The 23,815-nt window shown below is 38.1% G+C and overlaps 1 protein-coding gene across 6 annotated transcripts in view; it reads right to left on the bottom strand.

Moving 5' to 3' along the window:
- kcnq2b (potassium voltage-gated channel, KQT-like subfamily, member 2b) overlaps nucleotides 1-23,815 on the bottom strand; it is a gene marked incomplete at both ends in the record, with an annotated part of 81,670 nt that overhangs the window by 15,844 nt on the left and 42,011 nt on the right. For 2 of the 6 annotated variants that reach the window (XM_079840327.1, XM_079840328.1), the window contains 7 exons: nucleotides 6,981-7,028; nucleotides 9,964-10,187; nucleotides 14,609-14,638; nucleotides 16,565-16,654; nucleotides 17,893-17,987; nucleotides 19,856-19,951; nucleotides 20,682-20,792. In XM_079840327.1, coding sequence (XP_079696453.1) covers nucleotides 6,981-7,028; nucleotides 9,964-10,187; nucleotides 14,609-14,638; nucleotides 16,565-16,654; nucleotides 17,893-17,987; nucleotides 19,856-19,951; nucleotides 20,682-20,792 — 694 coding nt within the window. The remainder of the gene's footprint in view (nucleotides 1-6,980; nucleotides 7,029-9,963; nucleotides 10,188-14,608; nucleotides 14,639-16,564; nucleotides 16,655-17,892; nucleotides 17,988-19,855; nucleotides 19,952-20,681; nucleotides 20,793-23,815) is intronic. The other 4 variants (XM_079840329.1, XM_079840330.1, XM_079840331.1 and 1 more) reach the window with 3 other exon arrangements.

Below are 23,815 nucleotides of genomic sequence, written 5' to 3'. Positions count from 1 at the left end.
AATAAAACATCCAATCAAGGGCTGCTTTTATTTTTGTATCTGATTAAAAATACAGTAAAATTCTGAAATATTTTTACCATTTAAAAGAACAGTTTTCTATGTGAATATATTGTAAGATGCAATTTATTCCTGTGATCAAAGCTTAAAATTGGTGCTATATAGCACTAAAAAAAGGTTCCCCTATGATTACGAGCCAAGAACCATTTTTGGTGCCATATAGAACCTTTTTTTTTTTAGAGTGTAAGGAAGTTTTCAGCTCTGAAACTTACAGGATATTCTTATATCACAATGTACTTTTATCTATCAAAGGCTCAAAGGAAAGTTGATTTCTCAATTCATCACCCCTTTAAGCATTAATGAAAAAAGTTGGTTCTGATCAGGGGCGGTTCTAGACCATTTTTAGTGGGGCTTCCCCTAAACTTCTGTCCAGCCTCCCTAAAAAATGTGTGATTAACCTTTCAAACATATGAAACTGGCGGGAGGCTTCGGCTTCGTCCCGTCTTTTAATCTGCGTTAATCAGTGTGTTCTTCAATCCGAGCAGAGCGCACGTCAGAAGCAGAGGTGTGTGTGTTGATCTGAGCTCTCATTGGTCTGTCACCGCTCGTCAATCTCAACATATTTGAGAAAACCAATCAAATCAGAGTAGGCGGGCTTTATGTTCACAGAAGCTGCTGAGGCTGAGCACGAATTTTAGCAGCGCGACTCGACGTCAAGTGAGAAATGTAAGCTAAGACAGCTGCTTCTGTAAGTCAGAAATGTTAAACAAAGACAAAAATATTCAGGCAAATGAATAAACTTTTGTCTAATTTCGCCATTTTGAATTGCCAATAGGCCATTGTGATTCATAATGTAATTAACAAACAAGAAATATTAACAAAGCCGTTTTCTTCTAGGCATAAGTTTAATAATGAATGTGTACATATTGTAAATTAATATTATTCCATTTGTACCCTTCAATAAATAATAAAAAGCTCAGCTATTTTAGCCTGTATTGGGCATAAGATTAGTAATGATTGTGTTTTAATTTAATAAACTTAAAACTTTAATGAACAGTAAATTAACGTGTCTAAGAAAAGTATTCATAAAACATTAATATGTAAACCATATGTTTACTTTCTTCACTGACGAAAATGTAAAAACTATATCAGTCAAAGCTCAGCGTTAGGACGGGAAGAGACTGAGCACGATAAAAACAAAGAAAAAGAGAGATGTGGATATAAGAAAGACAAATAATCTACTGCCCACTGACATGGTGTTCAAGCTATTGTTATCTCATCTTTTGGCCTTCAGAACATCTTAAAATGCTCATATGAAGATCAGAGAAATAAACATTTTTTTCGGGGGAGCTTTATAAGTATTGCTTTATAAGTATTAATAAACAGTTACATTTACGGTAAAAAAAACCGGCAGCTGTGGTTGCCAGAACTTTACTGTAAAAAATACAGCAGTAACGTTTTAGGTTTTACGGGACAGCACCATTTAATTTAAAGGTTTATAATGTTATAATTACGGTTAAAAAATCTTTTATTTTACAATTCAAAACCATATAATTTAAATGTTTATATTGTAATAATTACGTGTTCACTATATAAATTTACGGTAAAACCCTATTTCATTAACTGAAATAATGTTAAATTATCGACCTATTGAAATACTTATATCTGTTATTCACCTTTGATACTGACAAGCACCAATCACAGTAAACACCATCATGGTAACACAGATGAATTAATTTACATTAATTTAACAACATCAGATGTAACATAAAACCCTAATATACATAACTGATTAGAACAAACTAAGACGAAACTGTTATTTCAACGAAAATACATCAAGTGTCACGCAGGGAATTCTTGGAATGTCAATTTACGTTTTTTCACTGTAAATTACACAATGACTGGTTCTTTTTCACTTCCAAAAACTGTAAATTTAACAGTATTTTACTGTAAATTAAATGTAAGGTTAGTCACCGTATATAGTACGGAAACCTTCTGTTAACCAATTAACAGTTTTTCACCATAGCATTTTTACAGTCTTTTACCGTTAAAATCACGATGATGTTTTACAGTGTATGCATGGTAGTAAACTGCTAGTAGAACCGCCCCTGGTTCTGATAAAAACCGTTTGAAACGCAGAACTTGATTTGATATTCTGTATCGAGTGCAGGGACATTCAGACATGTTTAAGCGTGACTTAAAGTCCAAGCGCGTTGTTGAGGTGACTGTACAAGCAAACAGCAGAAAACTATGCCATATAATTCAACTCGTCATTTTTCAGCAGACTGACTTCCTGTGGCACATTTTGGATTCAGTGAAAACCCATTTTACAAAGCAGGTCAAAAGACATCAGTTAACAAACGGTTTGACTATGAGTGAGTTAAAGGGATAGTTCACCCAAAAATTTTAATTAGCCCATGATTTACTCACCCTCAAGTCATCCGAGGTGTGTATGACATTCTTCTTTCAGACGAATAAAATCTGAGTTATATTAAACATTTTCTGGCTAATCCAAGCATTATAATAGCAGTAATATTTGCTCTGTTTTTGAAGCCCATAAAAAGTGCATCTGTCTGTCATATAACTGCTCCACGTGGCTCCAGGGTGTTAATAAAGGCCTTCTGAAGCGAATCGATGCGTTTGTGTAAGAAAACTATCCATATTTAAAACTATTTCATTTTTTTCTATGGCTCTGCATTCAGCCGTCCCCGCGCCATCACTTCCGGCGAATAAAGTCAAAATACCAGCGCGATCATAAATATAAACATAGATTCCTCATTAGTGCCTGCGCGGATCGGTTGAATGAGGCATCTACGTATATTTATCTTTGATCGCGCCAGTATTTTGACCTTATTCGCCGGAAGTTATGGTGCTGGGAATACTAGATGACATTCGTCTGATAAGAGGTAAAAAAATAACATAAATACTGTTGGGTTTTTCGATGGTTTCGTGTCTTAAGACATCAATGCGTCGCCACGAGCCGCATGGTTTAATAAGGATTCGTATGTCTTTGTTTTTTACTCTCATATCTCATATAAATATCCCCATTGACATCATTATACGACTCTCACACTGCAACGGTTGGAGTTAAACATCTTCATTTGTGTTCAACTGAAGAAACAAACACAACTACATCTCTGATGCCCCGGGGGTGAGCAGATAAACATAAACATTTCGTTTTTGGGTGAACTATCCCTTTAATAAGTGCTGTTAATGTCCGTAAAGAAACAGTTTCATCAATTGCATTGACTGTTTTCAACGATTAAACTTGAATGTAAGTACATCTTCTTAACTACCTTGAGTTTTCTACAGCAGCGGTTCTCAACTGGTTTGATAAAATACCAAACCTGTAACCGGTATTAAATGCAATACGGATCATTTTCTTTAACAAATACCATTTTTGGGTCATGACCCACCAGTTGAGAATAACTGATCCAGAGTCATTATCACTTAATAACACTAACCAGCCCTGTTTCTTGCATGCAAATGCTGATTGCGTGTCTCATTTTGGGCCACGGTGTCTCTCTCCTGTGTCCCCATTGGTGGCAGACCATCTGGAACCGGACCGGTGCGTAAAAATAAATCTACCTGTGCTTATTATGCCAAATAAACCACAGAGCCTTAAAACAACCGTACAGCTCCAACCCCTGGAGTGAAGAATGACGGTCTGAAATGGGTTAATAATGAGGTTGACGAGTTGTTCCTCGGCTCTGTGGTGTTAGCTGGGAAGTTTCATTGCATTCACGTTTCCTCCTCAGGACGAACTCGTTTTCTTCACATGCAGCTAAAGGAGCAAAGTTTGCAGCCAACAACTAGCACTAGTTCTAGGGTCGGTAAAAACCCTAGATCGTTTCTTACTGATTAACCCTTCAATTGCTGCGATAGTCAGGGGAGATAAAGGCTGGTTACAGAAACAACGACAAAACAGACCTGCTTTAAATCTAGAAACGTCAAGGAACAATGCTCATAAGAATGACATATTAAATGCATTCTGAATTTCTCTGAAGGTGAACCAGGTTGAGCTCTGAAGTTATTCTTTTGTTGTGCTTTTCAAATAAAGCATTCACCATCAGAGAAACGACACACACTCTTTCTTGTATGATGGGAAATGTTCAAGTACGCAAAGAGTGTCAGTGTTTAAACACAATGAAATGACATTCAAGTGAAGGTGCAATTTGAATTCTGCAACATTCTCACAATCGCAAGGTTTTCTCGAACTTTTACAACAACATCAAGCTATTATAAATATTTCTATCAATTTATAGATGACAGCAAGACCTTAACAGACCTCAACATGACTAGTTGCAATTGCTAGACGTTTCTAAAAACAACTAAAATGAGAAAATATAATGTTACTATTAAAACAAGTCATCACTGATAAAAGAACATTAATGAAGCACATGTAAAAATTATTTGAACATGAAATACAGAAGGTTGTTTAGTTGTTATGCAACTTTAATGCACCTAAAAAACATAATGTGAACTGTAATCTTCCATGTGCTTTGATTGGATTTTAACAGAACTTGCCTTCAGTTTTAATTATTGCTTTAAATCTGCTAAAATGGCAAAATTGTAGCCAGAACCCAATAATCTTGCATATATTCATGTTTTAGGACGCTGAATATATTTCACAAGATATGGGACTTTAGTAACAGGATTAGATTGATAACTGGACCATTAGTGGCAATTTTTTCATATATAAAAGTGCTAATTAAAAAAAAGATAGAGCAAAAACAATAAATAAATACATCATGCAAATTGTTTGCGAACATGCAAACATTTCAACAGGAAAATTTTTCAACTTATGCTTTTGGAAAATATAGTTCAAAATCAAGCAGAAAGCACAAGCATTTAAAGCAGGTAAGATTTTACAGACCGGCATATCCTCAGACCGCTGTGATGTCCAAACCAATCACATTTGAATCAGTTTCCTCTATTAGATGAGTTGTGGAGATATGAAGCGCCCTCTAGGGATATTTTCATGAAATTTGGTGTGTCTCCTCAGGTTGTCCTGGCGTCCTTACGCACCAAATTGTATTAAGTTTGCACACTGCGTTTACATGATACAGACCCATTAGTCAATGTGGACTATGCATGAAAATTCAATTGTCTTGCGTCTGCAAAACAAAAGATTAAAAATGACCTGAATAACAAGTGGTAAGATATTGTACGAATGTCTAACGTGAATTAACAATGTCTATGTTGCCCAAGTCTGTCTAAGTCTATGTTGAGTTTAAAAAATTGGGTCTTTTTCCAATCGAAAATATAATTTAACCCAATATGGTCACATTTGATGGGTTGTATAGTGCATTGGCTGATTACAGCACCACCTAGTGACTGAGTTACACTAAATTTGGTACAGTGCCTCTTAAAGATGTGTATTTACATATGTCTAAACTTCATTAAGATCAGATGATCCTATTTGGGATAACTGGCCGCTGAAGTTTGGTTGACTGTTGGTGGCCATTTTAGCAGATTTGTCCAAATGACCGCTGAATCCTTATAGTTCACTCAAAAATTAGAATTCTGTTATTATTTGCTCACCATCAAGTTGCTGCAAACCTGTATGAATTTATTTCTTCTGCTGAACACAAAAGAAGATATTTTGAAGAATATGGGTAACCTAACAGTTGACCCTATTGACCTCTATGGAAGTCATCAACTGTAGTTCACCCAAACCTACAGGATGAGTAAACGATGACAGAATTTAAATATTTGGCTGAATTAACTATCCTCACAACTAATAGACAGAGTTTCAACAACAATATTATTCATGATGTGGATGCTGAGTTTAAAGTCTTCCCAGCGGTCCTGAGAGATATGCAATCAAATAAGAATGGAAAATCTTATACTCTGTCGCTTTAAATAGGTTAAAAACAATACATTTAACATGCTGTATCAAAGTGAGCGCTTTAGTCAAGAGACGAGAATTAAACCCAATTAAAGCACATGAGGAATTAAACTGGAAGTTAATTGTGTGATATACTGCTTAAAGGGTTAGTTCACCCAAAAATAAAAATTCTGTCATTAATTACTGACCCTCATGTTGTTCGACACCCGTAAGACCTCCGTTCATCTTCAGACACAAATGAAGATATTTTAGTGTAAAGCTGATGGTGAGAAAGGCTTCAGATAGGCCTCCATTGGCATTCAGTACATTTACACTCACAAGACCCATAAAAGGCACTTAAAACGTCATTACAAAGTCCATCTCACCACAGTGGCTCTACAATAATCTTACGATGCGACGACAATAGTTTTTGAGCGCAAAAAAAAATCAAAATAACACCTTTATCCAACTTGTTCTTGTCTTCCGTGTGTGCCTTCACGACGCATGCGCGAGAATATGACGCAGATCCGGCGTTCGGACACATTTGTTGACAAGCAGAGGAAGACGCGCGTGTCTAAGCTGTTGAATTCTACATTGATCGTGCTTTAGGTCTCGGCGTAGTTCTCAAAATGGGGCTAAAGTGTGCATTTCATGGATTCCCGAACGCTGGCGCTTCGTCATATTCTCGCGCATGCGTCGTGGAGGCACACACGGAAGACAAGAACAAGTTGGATAAAGGTGTTATTTTGATTTTTTTTTGTGCACAAAAACTATTGTCGTCGCATCGTAAAATTATTGTAGAGTCACTGTGGTGAGATGGACTTTGTAACGACGTTTTAAGTGCCTTTTATGAGTCTTGTGAGTGTAAATGTACTGAATGCAAATGGAGGCCTATCTGAAGCCTTTCTCAGCATCAGATTTACACTAAAATATCTTCATTTGTGTCTGAAGATGAACGGAGGTCTTACGGGTGTCCAACGACATGAGGGTGAGGAATTAATGACAGAATTTTCGTTTTTGGGTGAACTAACCCTTTAATTAATGTCAAATATTTCAATACAATTCTATTTTTCATAGCCCAAACCAAACTCATTGCAGTTGTGCTGGTTAGATTGATTGAATATGGGAGCTTGACCCATGTGGATCGCCTGACCTGGAGAGTTCCTGTGTCTCAAATCTTCCTCTTGCATCTCAATGAGCACTTTAGCATCAGCATCCAACATAGAAACGGAAAGGACAGCATCAGGATCCACATTCATCAGAGAAGACGAGGGGGAAATCATAAACACACGCATGGATTACAAAGGTTGTTCTTTCCACAAGCTGCAGCCGTCCATGTGATTCGGTCTCATATACATGTGAAGCTGACGACTTATGCTCTTACAGTATAATTCATCATCTAAAATTGTACATTCTTAAATAAAACTTGTCCACTTGAAACAGTCGTTGAATTTGCACTTTGTGGAAAGTGTAACCAAAGCACAGACTTTTTCATAAATTATATTTCAATATTCCAACAAACACAACCTAACGATTCAAGGCAAATGCTATGATTGGTATGTAAAATAATATATATTTATGCCATAATTTATGTCATGAAATCATATACTGTATTCATACCAATCATATAATAGTTGTCTTAAATATGAATAAATGATTACACATATTAGCTAATAAAATAATTGGCTCAAGAATATTAGTTTCACAAAAACATTGACAGCAAATGCAACACTCGACTCGATTATCGATAAGCTTGATACGCACGATAACAGTGACAGAAAGAATTACACCGATCACAAAAACCACATGCAATGGCACAACAGAAAGACAGAATAAGAATCCTGATGTGTGGAACTAGTAGATCTGGATTGTGTGAAATTAATCTAGTAGATAATCAAGCTGAGGATTCTTCTTAATGCTACTTATTCAAGCTTAATAAAGTATTGTGTATTTTGAGCATCCAAGACCAAGTCTATTCTACATGAATGGGGGAATCAGCTCATCACACTCACATTTAACTCTTTCCCCGCCAGCGGCTCTGATCATTTTCACAAAAATGTCATGGCCCCCAGAATATTTTGTAGTATGAATATCTGAACATATCTCAAAAAGAAAGAACAACGCCTCTGCTTTTTAATTTTATTCTAGCTTCATGCATTCTTTTTTCATCAGCACTTGAATGTGGGTAAGTTTCTTACAAAAAGCTGAGAAAATCACATTGTTTTCAAAGACTACAACGTGTATAAGCAATGCTTTTATTGCTTGTTTCTGCTTCTTCTTCCCCTGTGTTTTTGATCAGGAGATTCAGTGCTCGTTCAGAAGATGCTTTCAGACTTGAGCCTTCAATGCTTTCCCGCCAATGGCCGAATTTTCTGGCTTTCCGTGTTTGGACATGGAAACATGGAAAGCCGGAATATTCCGCCAATTGTCTCATAAATTACGGAAAATTCTGCCGCTGGCGGGAAAGCATTTTCTCATAAATGACGGAAAACTCCATCAATGGCGGGGAAAAAGTTAAATTACAAAATCTGACATGAACTGGCCCATAAATGTTGTTTTTTATGCTCAAATTGGTTTAAAAAAGCGCATTTTCATGGCAATCTGAACTTCTAACAGTAGCTGCAGTGACGCAATGACTTTACCAATTGGCGATTGGTTCTTTTTGTCATGTTGGTTTGGGTTTTGGATCATGTTTATGTTTTAAGCCAAGATAGCCGCCATGGCAGTCTTCAGCCAAGATGACCACCAAGCCTGAGTCTTCAGTCAAGATGGCCGCAAAGCCTGAGTCTTCAGTCAAGATGGCCGCCACGCCTGAGTCTTCAGCCAAGATGACCACCAAGCCTGAGTCTTCAGCCAAGATGGCCGCCACGCCTGAGTCTTCAGCCAAGATGACCACCAAGCCTTAGTCTTCAGCCAAGATGGCCGCAAAGCCTGAGTCTTCAGTCAAGATGGCCGCCACGCCTGAGTCTTCAGCCAAGATGACCACCAAGCCTGAGTCTTCAGCCAAGATGGCCGCCACGCCTGAGTCTTCAGCCAAGATGGCCACCACGCCTGAGTCTTCAGCCAAGATGGCCACCAAGCCGGAGTCTTCAGCCAAGATGGCCACCAAGCCTGAGTCTTCAGTCAAGATGGCCGCCAAGCCTGAGTCTTCAGACAAGATGGCTGCCATGCCTGAGCCTTCATCCAAGATGGCCGCCACACCAGTGCCTCGTCACGTCATGGCTACCATGCCAGAGCGCTCACCCATCATATTTGCCATGGCAGAGTCACCCAAATAAATTGTTTGGGGGGTATAACACTCCCGGCCACAGAGGCAGATCCCATGCCAATCGTGGCTCACACGCTGGTGCTCCACGGCTCCTGGACTCTGGTTAGATTTTGGGTGGGTGTGCAATTAAGGCATCTGGAACCGCCCTTTTTTAAAAGGGGGGCTTATGTCACATTGGTTTGGGTTTTGGATCACGTTTATGTTTATTTTGTTATTTGGTTTAGTCTAGGTTCCTGTTTTGTCATGTGACCTCCTCGCCCTCATGTGAACATGTATTGTGTTTCCCATGTTCATGTGTCTTGTTCTGATTGGCTCCCTTGTCTATGTGTCATGTTCTTATTGGTTGGTCAAGTCATATGTCCTCCATATGTTCTCATTGGCTCATTGCTTCAGGTGTTCCTTGTTAGTGTTTAGTCCTTGTGTATGAATAGCCCTCATGTTCCCATTGTCGTGTATTGTTCACTGTAACTTCTATTGTGGACTTTTGATACACTTTTATTTAGAAGGCAGGACTAATTCCGCCATAGTTCGCATTGCTCTTTCTCCCATTCACAAGTAATGTGTTTGTACATCTTGTAAGTCTTTGATGCCTAACCAGTTTAAAACGATCTCAAACACAAGACCAGACACTAGTTTTTCACTGTCTGACATTTTACGCAAGTGCACAAACTACAGCGATCTTGCACTTCACAGCTGTCACTTGTGCTGTATGAGCCTACAACTTTTAATAACTGTGACGACCTATACAAACATTTATATGACTTCCTCTTAACTGATTAACACCTACAACAACCAAACCATGACCAAAGCATACAGATACAGAAGGCAACAGTGCAGAAGCGCACAGGAACGGGTTGGTTTCCCTCACCTTCTGAGTTCTGCCGGGACGCGGCTCCTTTAAAGCGGAAGGCTTGTCTGGCCCGACTTGTCTGGCCGAAGCTGAGGCTCTTGGGAACTTTGGACGGGCTGTCCTCGATGCTGTTTGCGCTAGGAGAGCGTCGGAGGGACTGCTGGCCCTGAGGAGAGTTCTTCCCTTTGGTCGCAGAGTTTCTCGGGCTGGAGAAAACGCGCTCTTTCAGACTCACTTTCTGACTGTGAAGGGTCAAAGGGTTTAAAAGTTAGAGACTGAACTTAAAAGACAAACACATTTAATTTGCGTTTAAAAACTGGAGCTCTAAGAACTAGCTGATTTGGGTAAATGCATACTAGGATTGCAGCTAACAGGGAATGCTCTCAAAACGTTCTGGAAAAGGTTCTCTCAAATGTATGAAAAAACGTTCTTCCAGTAACGTTAATAGAACGTTCATTCAAAGTTACCATGTTTGTTCATGGAACGTTTTTCTGAAACATTTTAGTTGGACGTTAGTCTAATGTTTTTTAACCACTTAAACACTGCAGACCCTGATCAGGGTCCGGAATGACATGATCAAGTATATGCTTTAAATGTTAAATGTCTGTGGAGGAGCTCTGACCTCATATGTGGTTCATTTGAAAGCTTAGAGTCTCTACTTTCTGGAGATATGCATCACGTTGGCATTTGTTTTACACAAAGTAACTTATTTACACTAAATTACTCTGAGACCATTTCCGCATGAATTTGGCCGACTCAAATTGAAAAGCTTCCCATACACACATACAGTGTCTCTAAATACAACATTTTGGTGTTATTTTACAGGAAACCCTTTGAAGTTTCATAAACCACTGCTAAAAGTGATAAACATGTGAGTATATGTTGTCTGAGCTGTAATAACCCCCCCCCCCCACACACACACACACGCACAAAAAAGAGGCGCTTTTTGTTTTTTTGGTGATAAATTCAGTTTTGAAAGTGTGTAACTCAGGCCCTGTGTACTCTAGCACCCTGCAGACAGTTTGGACTGTTTCCACTAGATTCCAGAAAATACTGGAAAAAAGATTTTTGTCTGGATCATGCATGCAAGATTTATTCAGATGACTGTCTGCAGGGTGCTAGAGCACACATGGCCTGAGATACACTCTTTCAAAACTGAATTTATAAACAAATAATAAAAAAGCGGCACTTTGTTTTGGAGGGGGGGGGGGGTATTACAGCTTATCACTTTTAGCAGTGGTTTATGACACTTCAAAGGGTTTCCTTTAAAATTACACCAAAAGTGTGTATTTAGAGACACTGTATGTGTGTATGGGAAGCTTTTCAATTTGGGTCGGCCAAATCCAGGCAGAAATCCCAAAAAATGGTCCCAGACAGAGGTGGACAGTAACTAAGTATATTTACTTGAGTACTGTACTTAAGTACACTTTTTGGGTCTCTGTACTTTCCTTGAGTAGTATTTTTTATGGAAACCTATGACTTTTACTTCACTACATTTGAAAGACAAATATCGTACTTTTTACTCCACTACATTTCTATCAAGGCCCTCGAAGTAGAAAGTCGTAGCTGCTTTGAAACCCAGTGGATGATTAGTTTTCTTCTTTAAAACGGGATTCGCTTTATTTATTTATTTTTTGCAGACAGCCGATCAGTAATCACTCTTGTAGGATCACAATTGATCACAATCAATTGATGGTAAAATAGAAGGCATCAGTTCCCAGACGCAGTGCGCGCAACCACAGTCATACTTAAAAGTTCAAATTCAGAAGAGCAGACGTGGATAAGTCTGAAAGTGCACAGAAAGCTGCCTCTCAGACGCCAGACCACAAGAACTGAAGTTTAGTCTATTGAATCTACTAAAATCTTATTATAGTCAATTAAAACTAGACTAAAACAATTCAGATTATAGTCAAAAGACTAAAACTAAATCAAAATTTGCTGTCAAAATTAACACTGATATTAAGTATGGTCGGTCAAATGATTTTTATAGATTTACCCGCCAAGTTGCCATAGCCTTGATGATGTTAGTTAGCATGCAAAAACATAGTTGGGCTAATAATGTTAACTGAAGTCCTTTCAGAATTTTTTTTTTTACATAATCCTGTCAAATAAACACAATGTAGAAACCTTTCTTTTCTAGTATGATTTAGACTTTGATAAGAGCTTTGTAACTTTTAAACAAGTATTTAAATGAGTTCAAGGTATGCTAGCATGTCGGATGGAGCATGACTGGCTTAAACCACCATGATGGAACAGCGTGCATTCTTACAACAATGCAACGATAATAAAATAATGCGTTTACTTTTACTTTTGATACTTAAGCACTTTTAAAAGCAAGTACTTCTGTACTTTTACTTAACTAAAAATCTATCTTTACAACTTTCACTTGTAATGGAGAAATATTTATTTTGTCCAATAGTACTTTTACTTCAACTCAAGTAATGTAGTTGTGTACTTTGTCCACCTCTGGTCCCAGAGCATAAGTGGGTTACTAAAGACTAAAGACTTCCCATAATACATGCAAAATGAGAACATAGAGAAAACATTCCCCTAATGTTTTCCCCAACGTTCGTATAACCAAGGGAATTTTTGTTAGAACATTTAAAAAACTGGACTTTTTGAACATTCAGAAATAATGTTTTCATAACTTAGTAAAGATTCTTAGAACATATGTTTGTTAGATGGGTTTACACATTCTGATGTTGATTTTTTATTTTGCAGGGTTGTTTATTTGATACAATATTCTGAATATATCTGGAAAAGGTCTTAAAATGTATAATTGACAAATCACCACGTTGTGCATTAAATGTTCATCAATTCAAGCATGTCGTTAAAACATGTTAGAAACATGGTAAACATTTTGCCAAATGCTAATTAATGATAACAACATGTTAAAACATGTTAGCAATTTGTTAAAGCATGCAAACAATGTGTTAAACATGTAGCGACATGATAGTTAATGCTATCAGCATGTTAATTCATGTTAAAAAATGCTAACAAAATGTTAAATCATGTTATCAACGTGATAAAACGAGCTAGCAAAACATGCTGAATCATGCTAGTAACATGGTAATTCATGTTAAACCGTGTTAACAAAAATGCTAAACCATGTTAGCAATGTGTTAAAATATGTTAGCAACATGGTGATTCATGTTAAATCATGATAACAAAATGCTAAACCATGTTAGCAGTGTGTTAAAATATGTTACCAACATGGTAATTCATGTTAAATCATGTTAACAAAATGCTAAACCATGTTAGCAATGTGTTAAAATATGTTTACAACATGGCAATTCATGTTAAAACATGCTATCAAAATGTTAAACCTTGTTAGCAAGGTGTTAAAATATGTTAACAAACATGCTAATTCATGTTGACAGCGTTTTAAAATATGGTTTTAACATGTTAATCATGTTACCAGAATGCTAATTCATGAAAGCAAAACATGCTAAATCATGCTAGCAAAATGCAAACTCATTCTAGTAATGTGTTAAAACATGTTAACATTGTGCTAATTCACACTAACAACATGCTAAAACATGTTAGCAAAATGCTAATTTATGTTAACATGCTAAAACATGCTATTATCCTGTTAATTACTGCTAAATCATGCTAGCAATGTGGTAAATCATGCTAGAAACGTGTCCCCTCGCTGTCACAAACTTCAATTTTTAACAATTTAATTCAAACTTTAACTTTTGCTCACCTGTAAATGCTTATAATTACACTTTTACAAAATAAATGTGTAAACTAAATGATAAATAAGTTAATGGAAATACTGTGCATTACAGCATCATGTACAGTATTTGCAGTTGTATTCAGTACATTCCCAAAAATTATTACAAATAAATTACAATCAAACAGTGCTGTTCTGAAATGCATTACGTAATGTTTGTTAACGAAGGTTATTATGAAGTGTTTCCCTGGAGGGAAGCCGAAGGAGTTTCTGTGTTTCGCTGAAACGTGGGCGGACATATTCAATGGCTTATTAAACGCCACACATCTGTCTGCACACAAACAAGGTCAAGCTTATATACACACACGCATGCACATGCAAACAATGTGTTCATTCATGCCGACATGCATTGTTGGACTGATAAAATATTTGCACACAAACAACATCTCTGAAACACATCCTGTGCTGACAGAACGGATGACGCACTGCAAAAAATGCTTTTCTTACTTAGTATTGTTGTCTTGTTTCTGGTCCAAACATCTAAAAATTCTAAAAACAAGAAGCATTTACCAGCCAAATAAAAATTATTGTCTTGTTTTGGGGGGAAATAACTCAAATTTAAGGGAGTTTTTGCTTAAAATTTGCAAAATAAACTGCCAATGGGGTAAGCAAAATAATCTTGCTTTCTGTTTGAATAAAGATTATTTTGTTTACCCCATTGGCAGATTATTTTGCTAATTTTAAGCAAAAACTCCATTAATTTTGAGTTATTTCCCCCCAAATCAAGACAACAACTTTTGCTTGTCTAGTAAATGCTTCTTAAATGTAAGATTTTCTAGATATTTGGACTGAAAACAAGACAAAAATACTAAGTAAGAAAGGTATTTTTTGCAGTGCACTGACATGATGCATGCAAAAGTACGCGTTAAATATGATATTAGAAGAAACCCTGTTTTGTGGTGTCTGAGAAATATGATTCTTACTAACCTCGGAGAGGGTTCAGGTTGGGATTCCTTCCTGTGTTGGAACACAAGATCATACTTTTGAATGTCCTTTAACAAACTAGCATCAAACCGGTTACCTTTTTGAACGATTAAGGCGTGTCAGTAAACGCCCACTGTTATGATTGGTTAACGTCACTACATAGGAAACAGTATCAACACCCACTCGCATTATGAAAGCATTCACTTATGGTTTGTGATGCAGCTGGTGTCAGAGTCAAAAGTCGCTCTGTCAACAAGTTTCGTTCCAAACTCTCCATTACACTGTGCCTCATTTACTGAATAAAATGCTCAGAACAAACATATAACCCTCCGACGCGATGAACACGCATCCCAGTGTAGACAGCGTCAGTGATTATAATGGCTTCTATTTGCATTTGTTGTGGCTCTCACATCTTAGGCAAATGTTAGCCGTTAAACCAATCGCAACCTCCCGCAGTTTCTCTTGAAGCCGATACGGAAGTGAGTTAAACTGCAGTTCATGGACTGGCCACTAGAGACAGACTCCAGAAGGAGCAGAATCTCATTGAGCTCATGTTAAAATGCCCAACTTTACAGCAGAAGAACACATGTTTACAGTCTGGGACAAACTGTGCTTTTGGTCTATACGGCTAATTTTGCCCTTCATGACGACTGTGAATGTTGATGGTGAATGTTTTTATAACTCATTCGTTTGCATTATACACTCTAAAAAATGTTGGGTTAAAAATAACCCAAGTTGGGTTGAAAACGGACTAACCCAGCGGTTGGGTTGTTTTAAGCAAACATTTAACCCAACCGCTGGGTTAAAACAACCCAAATGCTGGGTTAAAACAACCCAATTGATGGGTTAGTCCATTTTCAACCCAACTTGGGTTATTTTGGGTTATTTTTAGAGTGTACTGATAATATTTTTTTATATATATTTACAGTAGGACATTTACAAAATTTCTTCATGGAACATGATCTTTACTTAATATCTTAATGATTTTTGGCATAAAAGTTGAATCGATAATTTTTTACCCATATGACTTATGACTGGTTTTGTGCTCCAGGGTCACATATATATATATATATATATATATATATATATATATATATATATATATATATATATATATATATATATATATATATATATATATATATAAAAAGAAAGGCTAAACAACCCCTTAAAAAGAATATATTGGTTATAAAAACACAATGAAGATAAACAAGACTTGCACAGACAATAAAAAACATTACAATATCAAAAACATTTATATACATATATAACAATTATTAAAAATAAATGTATGTGTCTGAGTATGTGTGTATATATATATATATATATATAGTGTGTGTGTGTGAGTGAGTGAGTGTGTGAGAAACAGAGAGAGAGAGTAAATATATGTATATTTGGAGATACAACTATTTCATAAGGTGCAAAAAATCTCTGCAAAAAAGTTCTGCATAATTAAGGGCGTGGCCACTTTGAGTGACAGGTGGATTGCCGTTTGTCTGCTGTCTGTTAGTCATCACCTCAGCTCCGCCCACGTCCCGCCTCTTTGCCCATTTTCTCGATGTGTAAAACTCCTTAATGCCAGTGGGCGGGGCCTATGGTACCAGTGGGCGGGGCCTATGGTGCAATAATGTATAACATTCTCTGATGTATTGCTCTGGAGGCGGACATATGCAATTGTATTTGACCCGTGTGACATCACAGATCCTGCAGTATATCCACATGAGCCATTTTTGGAGCTTGATTCAATAAATGCTTTGTTTATAACGAGGAGGACGTTTTAAACTCTGAAACTTGCCGGATGTTTTAATGGCACAAAAAACTCTTATTTGTCAAACAATCAAGGCAAATTTGATTTCTCATGTCTTGACACCGTATCAATGTACCTTGAGATGCTACAATTCAATACTTTAACACATAAATGCATTATTTATCTGAGAAAAATCAAACGTTTGACGTTACCTAAAGGACAGGCCGGATTTGCTCTTGAGGTTTCTCAGGAGATCGAGCTGGTTCAGGGGAGGGATGAGTCTGGAAAAACACACACAGGAGCTGTTGGCACACGGATGATGTGTGAAGAGGAAGTGCTGCACAATGCTTACATAAATCTGGAAGCTTCTTTGGACAGAAGAATCGACAAAAAACTAGCAAGGTACTATTAATAAACACACTGCAGACTGTGAACTCTGAGGAACAGAGAAAATCATTATATATCCTAAACTGCTTTGAAAGATCAGTGCAAAATATGCTTCACATCCAATAATAACATGTCATAAACATATGATTCTAAAGCTTCGGCATCTACACACACTCTCTAATGACTCAGATGCACAGTGTTGGGGGAATGAAGTAACTTGAGTTACGTAATAATATTACTTTTTCCAAGTAACTAGTAAAGTAACGCATTACTTTTCAAATTTACAAAAAAATATCTGAGTTACTTTTCATATTAATTTGACTGACAGCTCTCCTGCCCCCATGTTGAAGAAAAATAAGTGCAGAGGCGTGTGTGTGTGTGTGTGTGTAAACATGAGGCTTATTGTAGTTCTAGACTAAATGTGAGCATTTATTTATCTCACTTGCACAATAAAGATTCTGTACTCCTCAAGATAAATAAAATCAGTCAAATGCAAAATCAGAGTACTATGCAAACCTCCAATAATTAAATGTTAAATAAAACAACTATTTTTATGCATAATCTACCTTTATATTTAATTTACCAATGTCTTGCTGCTGACCTTCGATGATGAAAATTACTAGGTTTTTTGTTTTTATTGGTAAAACTTTTCTCCTGCATCTATTCCTCCATTATCCAGAGCTGCGCCCTCTAGTGTTCATGAGGGAATCTGCATTTTTACTTCAGCCTGGGGCGCATTATTTACATTTTGGTATGAAGAGGCCTTTACCGTTGCACAAAAATATAACATTTTTTGTTATAAAAAAACAAAAACAAAACCAAGCCTAGCCCAGGTGAGAAAAAGTAACACAAAAGTAAAGTAACGCATTACTTTTCTTAAAAAGTAACTAAGTAATTCAATTAGTTACTTTTTAAGGGAGTAACGCAATATTGTAATGCATTACTTTTCAACTTTCCCCAACACTGCAGATGCATCACATATGACAGGCAAACCGCCACACGCAGGCAGTGTGTGGACAGCGCGGTTAACCTTCACAATCTGCACAAATCTGCCTGAAAGGTCAGTGAGCGGATCGATGTGGACACGTCTGAAGAGATCTCGTCTGAAACCCCAGAGGAATGCTGGGATAGAGAGACTCAGAGGTTTATATACCTGTACATGGGCACCGATACGGTCCTCTCGTAATAGTCCCACGTCGAATGGAGATCCGTGCGATTCAAGTTTGTGGCGTAAAACCTCCAGGCAGCCTGAGAGATCACACTCATATTACAATATCACACACATTACAGCAATGATTCAGTCATTCGGGTTAGAAACGATACAAGGGTTTTCATTAGATCTATGGATAAATATTTGCAATACTGGGAAAAATGGATTGTGTTTATGACTTCATGAGAGGTTTGACCACTGATAGATAGATAGATAGATAGATAGATAGATAGATAGATAGATAGATAGATAGATAGATAGATAGATAGATAGATAGATAGATAGATAGATAGATAGATAGATAGATAGATAGATAGATAGATAGATAGATAGATAGATAGATAGATAGATAGATAGATAGATAGATAGATAGATAGATAGAGATAGAAAAAAAGATAGATAGACAGACAGACAGGCAGAGAGAGATACAGAAAGACAGACAGACAGACAGACAGACAGACAGACAGAAAGACAGAGAAAGATAAAGACAGACAGAAAGAAATATAGACAGATAGACAGACAGAGAAAGATAAAGACAGACAGAAAGAAATATAGACAGATAGACAGACAGAGATAGCTAGCTAGATAGCTAGACAGACAGACAGACAGACAGACAGAGATAGAAAAAAAGATAGATAGACAGACAGACAGACAGAAATAGAAAGACAGACAGAAAGAAAGATAGACAGACAGACAGACAGACAGACAGACAGACAGAAAGATAGACAGCCAGATAGACAGACAGACATATAGACAGACAGACAGACAGACAGACAGACAGAGATAGAATAAAAGATAGATAGATAGACAGACAGACAGACAGGCAGAGATAGAAAGATAGACAGACAGACAGAAAGATAGACAGACAGACAGACAGATAGACAGACAGAGAGAGATACAGACAGACAGACAGACAGACAGACAGACAGACAGACAGACAGACAGATAGAAAGACAGACAGACAGACAGAGATATAATACAAGATAGATAGACAGACAGACAGACAGGCAGAGAGAGATACAGATAGACAGACAGACAGACAGACAGACAGACAGACACACAGACATATAGACAGAGATAGAATAAAAGATAGATAGACAGACACAGACAGACAGACAGACAGGCAGAGAGATACAGACAGACAGACAGACAGACAGACAGATAGACAGACAGACAGACAGACAGAGATAGAATAAAAGATAGACAGACAGACAGACAGACAGACAGACAGACAGACAGACATATAGACAGAGATAGAATAAAAGATAGATAGACAGACACAGACAGACAGACAGACAGGCAGAGAGATACAGACAGACAGACAGACAGACAGATAGACAGACAGACAGACAGACAGACAGACAGAGATAGAATAAAAGATAGACAGACAGACAGACAGACAGACAGACAGACAGGCAGAGAGAGATACAGATAGACAGACAGACAGACAGATAGACAGACAGACAGACAGATATAGAATAAAAGATAGATAGATAGACAGACAGACAGACAGACAGACAGGCAGAGAGAGATACAGATAGACAGACAGACAGACAGACATATAGACAGACAGACAGACATACATATAGACAGACAGACAGACATACATATAGACAGATAGATAGACAGACAGACAGAGATAGAATAAAAGATAGATAGATAGATAGACAGACAGACAGAGAGACAGACATATAGACAGAAAGACAGACAGGCAGAGATAGAATAAAAGATAGATAGACAGAGAGACAGGCAGAGAGAAATACAGATAGACAGACAGACAGACAGATAGACAGTCAGACAGACAGACAGACAGTCAGACAGACAGGCAGACAGTCAGACAGACAGTCAGACAGACAGACAGACAGACAGACAGTCAGACAGACAGACAGGCAGACAGACAGATTACCTGAATGAGGCCGGCTGCAGGGTTTCTGCGCTTCTCGAAGTGTTTCTGCCGATGCTGTTCCTGAACTTTCAAGGCAAACCCAGAACCCAGAATTCCCTGCGGAGCGTAAAAAGAAACTTTTTAATGATGATTGGACCTAGTTTTTCCCGAAACGGAGTCTGTTACGCTGCACTAACACGGAGTGTCAGATCTTCTGATTAAGTGCTCTTTTATTGAGCAGCAAAACAGTCTAATAATGCAGTCACATTCTCTCGGAATATTTGTTAACAGGTTTGGCTGTGAATGTGGACGGTCTGAAGGCTTTCAATACATGGACTAGAAAGGATATCTTCCAATTTCTGCTAAAACTTATAATGCATTTTAAAAGTATTTTAATGCATTAATTATGCCCTGTAATTCACCTTTTAATGCACTGTATGATCTCATGGTTTATTGTAACCACAGTTCTACTCACTGTTAAACCTTTAGAATGTATCATGCATAAAAACACAAGACAAACCAGATTTCACATCTCAGGAATTTCAAGAACCTGCGAATATTATAATGCATTTTGACTTTGGTTACAATTATTATTTATGGATGTGCATTATAAAATGCATTATAAAGGCTTTGAATAAAGTGTTACCAAAATGCTAAACTAAGGTTTCAATGAATCTGAAATGATTCACAGATGTGTTTCCACTAAAGCAGAACTGCTATGGATCAGGAGCTGTGGTTGTTATATTCATAGTAAACTGCCCTGATCTGATTCTGCTCTCCACACAGCACTCCATTAAAGCTGTTAGACTTTATTTGCTGGTTTCCTCACGGCTCCCCAGAGACTCACCGCAGGCAGTGCGAAGAAGGACACGCCGATCAAGGTGAAGGTCGCGGCGAGGAGACGCCCATTCCAGGTTATGGGATATTTATCGCCGTAGCCGATGGTCGTCAGAGTGATCTGTGGGACATCGAGAAAAACTGCCGTCAGCTTCCAGTTACTCATGAAATCATTTCTGTTCCTGCACAGTAATTTAATCATCGTCGTTGGCTGCTCTCTAAGATTTCTGGGTCACCATCTCATCATATATTCATAAATACATACACACTCACCTAAAGGATTATTAGGAACACACACTAATACTGTGTTTGACCCCCTTTGGCCTTCAGAACTGCCTTAATTCTACGTGGCATTGATTCCACAAGGTGCTGAAAGCATTCTTTAGAAATGTTGGCCATATTGATAGGAGAGCATCTGCAGTTGATGGAGATTTGTGGGATGCACATCCAGGGCACGAAGCTCCAGTTCCACCACATCCCAAAGATGCTCTATTGGGTTGAGATCTGGTGACTGTGGGGCCATTTTAGTCCAGTGAACTCATTGTCATGTTCAAGAAACCAATTTGAAATGATTGGAGCTTTGTGACGGTGCATTATCCTGCTGGAAGTAGCCATCAGAGGATGGGGACATGGTGCTCATAAAGGGATGGACATGGTCAGAAACAATGCTCAGGTAGGCCGTGGCATTTAAACCATGCCCAATTGGCACTAAGGGGCCTAAAGTGTGCCAAGAAAACATCCCCCACACCATTACACCACCACCACCAGCCTGCACAGTGGTAACAAGGTCCATGTTCTCATTCTGTTTACGCCAAATTCTGACTCTACCATCTGAATGTCTCAACAGAAATTGAGACTCAACAGACCAGGCAACATTTTTCCAGTCTTCAACTGTCCAATTTTGGTGAGCTCGTGCAAATTGTATTATAATAAAATATTCTAAATGATAGAATAGAACAGAATGATTTTCTTTTCATTTTGTTATTCTTATATTGTATATACCAGGGGTTTTCAAACTGGGGTCCTCCAGAAGGTTCTAGGGGGTCCCCAGAAAATTTCAGAGAATAAAAAGACAAAGCAAAAATGGATAAAGTCTACTGAACATTTCTAAATGTTTTTCAACTTTCTCGCCATATACATACTTTCCAGAATTGTATATGTTTGCTTTGTATCTTTCTAGTGAGTTTCTCTCACTATAGTTCCCTTTATCTCGCTCACTGGGGTTGTAAGGCAGTATTCTTAACACAGTACGCAAGCTGCTTAAATACATTTGTGAAAGTTGCTTATACAAATAATTTAAGGTTTATACATCTAACATTAAGTATAACCAATTTAAGTTTGGAAACAATGTTGTATTTATAATGTCACACTAACTATGTATCTAACAGTTAAAATGTTTTTTTCCATACATTAAAAAATATATAGATGGATTCTAGGAAGGTTCATCATATTTGGGGGTCCTTGGCATCATAAAGTTTGAAAACCCCTGGTTTAAACAATATAATACACATATATATATATATATATTGATTTGTGAGGAGTATGCTTTGTTTGTTCCCGTTTGTCTTGACCTAATTTCTAGTCTGTTTTAGTGTAGCCTGTAGCCTATTAGTCATAATTTGGTTCAGTATTTATAGTTCCATGAGTTCTCATCTGGTCCTCAACAAGATTTCGCTGCATGTGTGGAACTCTGCATTCACCATCGGCCTCGCTGAGCCCACCAGCACCCCTCCACCTAACCCAGTGCCCAGTCAGCCAACATCCACCAGACGGAGCCTGATGCCACCGCAAACACGGAGCCTGCCGCGGAAAAAGAGACAGCGAACCGTGTTCCGCCCCAGAGCCGCAGCCCAATATAATGTCTGACCAGGTGCCAATACCCAGGTGCCAATAATGTCAATACCCAGTTCTGCAAAAATGCCCGTCGCCAAAGGAGTACTTGTGGAGTTTGAGGGCATGGATGGCCCGCCACTGCAAGGTAAGGATGCAAGGTCACTGTAAGGTGAATATGGACTATGGTGACTTATTGGACTTTTTAGAGGCCTTAATAGACTGTTTTTTTGATGTCATTGACAATACCCAGTTCAAACATCCCTGTCTCTTCAGTATGTCCTATATCTCCAGCACCCTCAGAATCTTCAGATTACCCGCCCAGCCTCCCTCTCCCACCTCCTCTATTTAACCTGCATATTTCATCCGCCCTTCCTCCTCTGGTCCCTGTCTGCCCCTCAGCTCATCCTCAGCTGTTTCCATGCAGTACTGCTGATTTGCCTCGGGTCTTCCCGTCCCCAGCATCGCCTTGATGTGAGGATCCCATGTCTCCGTCTCAAGCCACAGAGCCCCAGACTCCACCTCAGTCCGCTGACCCATCGGCTCCACCTCAGTCCGCTGACCCATCGGCTCCACCTTGGCTCGTCATCCCACCTGCTCCACCAGGCTCCCTCGTCCCACCGGCTGCGCCTTGGTCAGACATCACCAAGGTTCGGGATTACTGGCTGCCGGTTGCACCTCTGCCTTCCATCCCATCGGCTCCAACGGGCCCTGCCTTTCCTCTGGCTTCGCCCTAGAAATGCATGCTGACTGTGGTCTTGGTATACATCTGGCTTCTCCTGCTCCTGGCTTTCCCCTGGTTCCACCATGGACTTATTCTTTGCACATGGTTTTGTTTTGCCCTTTGTGAGTATTCTTGGGCAATGTACTGTCACACACACACACACACACACACACACACACACACACACACACACACACACACACACACACACACACACACACACACACACACACACACACACACACACACACATATAATATAATATAATATAATATAATATAATATAATATAATATAATATAATATAATATAATATAATGATTTTCTTTTTTGATTTTCCGTTGTTCTTTTGTCTGTTTTTTTTTTTTACCCTCTGGTCCTCTTCTTTTAAGGGTCACACTCGGTCTTAAAATGTAACCCCCCCCCCCCCACTTATTTTAGTTCAATAATAGTTTTTGATTATTATTTAGAATTTTGAGGGGTTTTTTAATGATACAATGCAATATTTATACATTTTTATTAGCTATTTTACCCCATTGAAAATAATACACATTTTCTTTCTAATATATTTTTCAATTATTTTTCAATTAA

Source organism: Gobio gobio (genome assembly GCF_949357685.1).
Source record: "Gobio gobio genome assembly, chromosome: 17".
Lineage (NCBI taxonomy): Eukaryota > Metazoa > Chordata > Actinopteri > Cypriniformes > Gobionidae > Gobio > Gobio gobio.
Note: the sequence above shows the minus strand (reverse complement) of the source record. Positions and strands in the feature narration are given on the sequence as shown.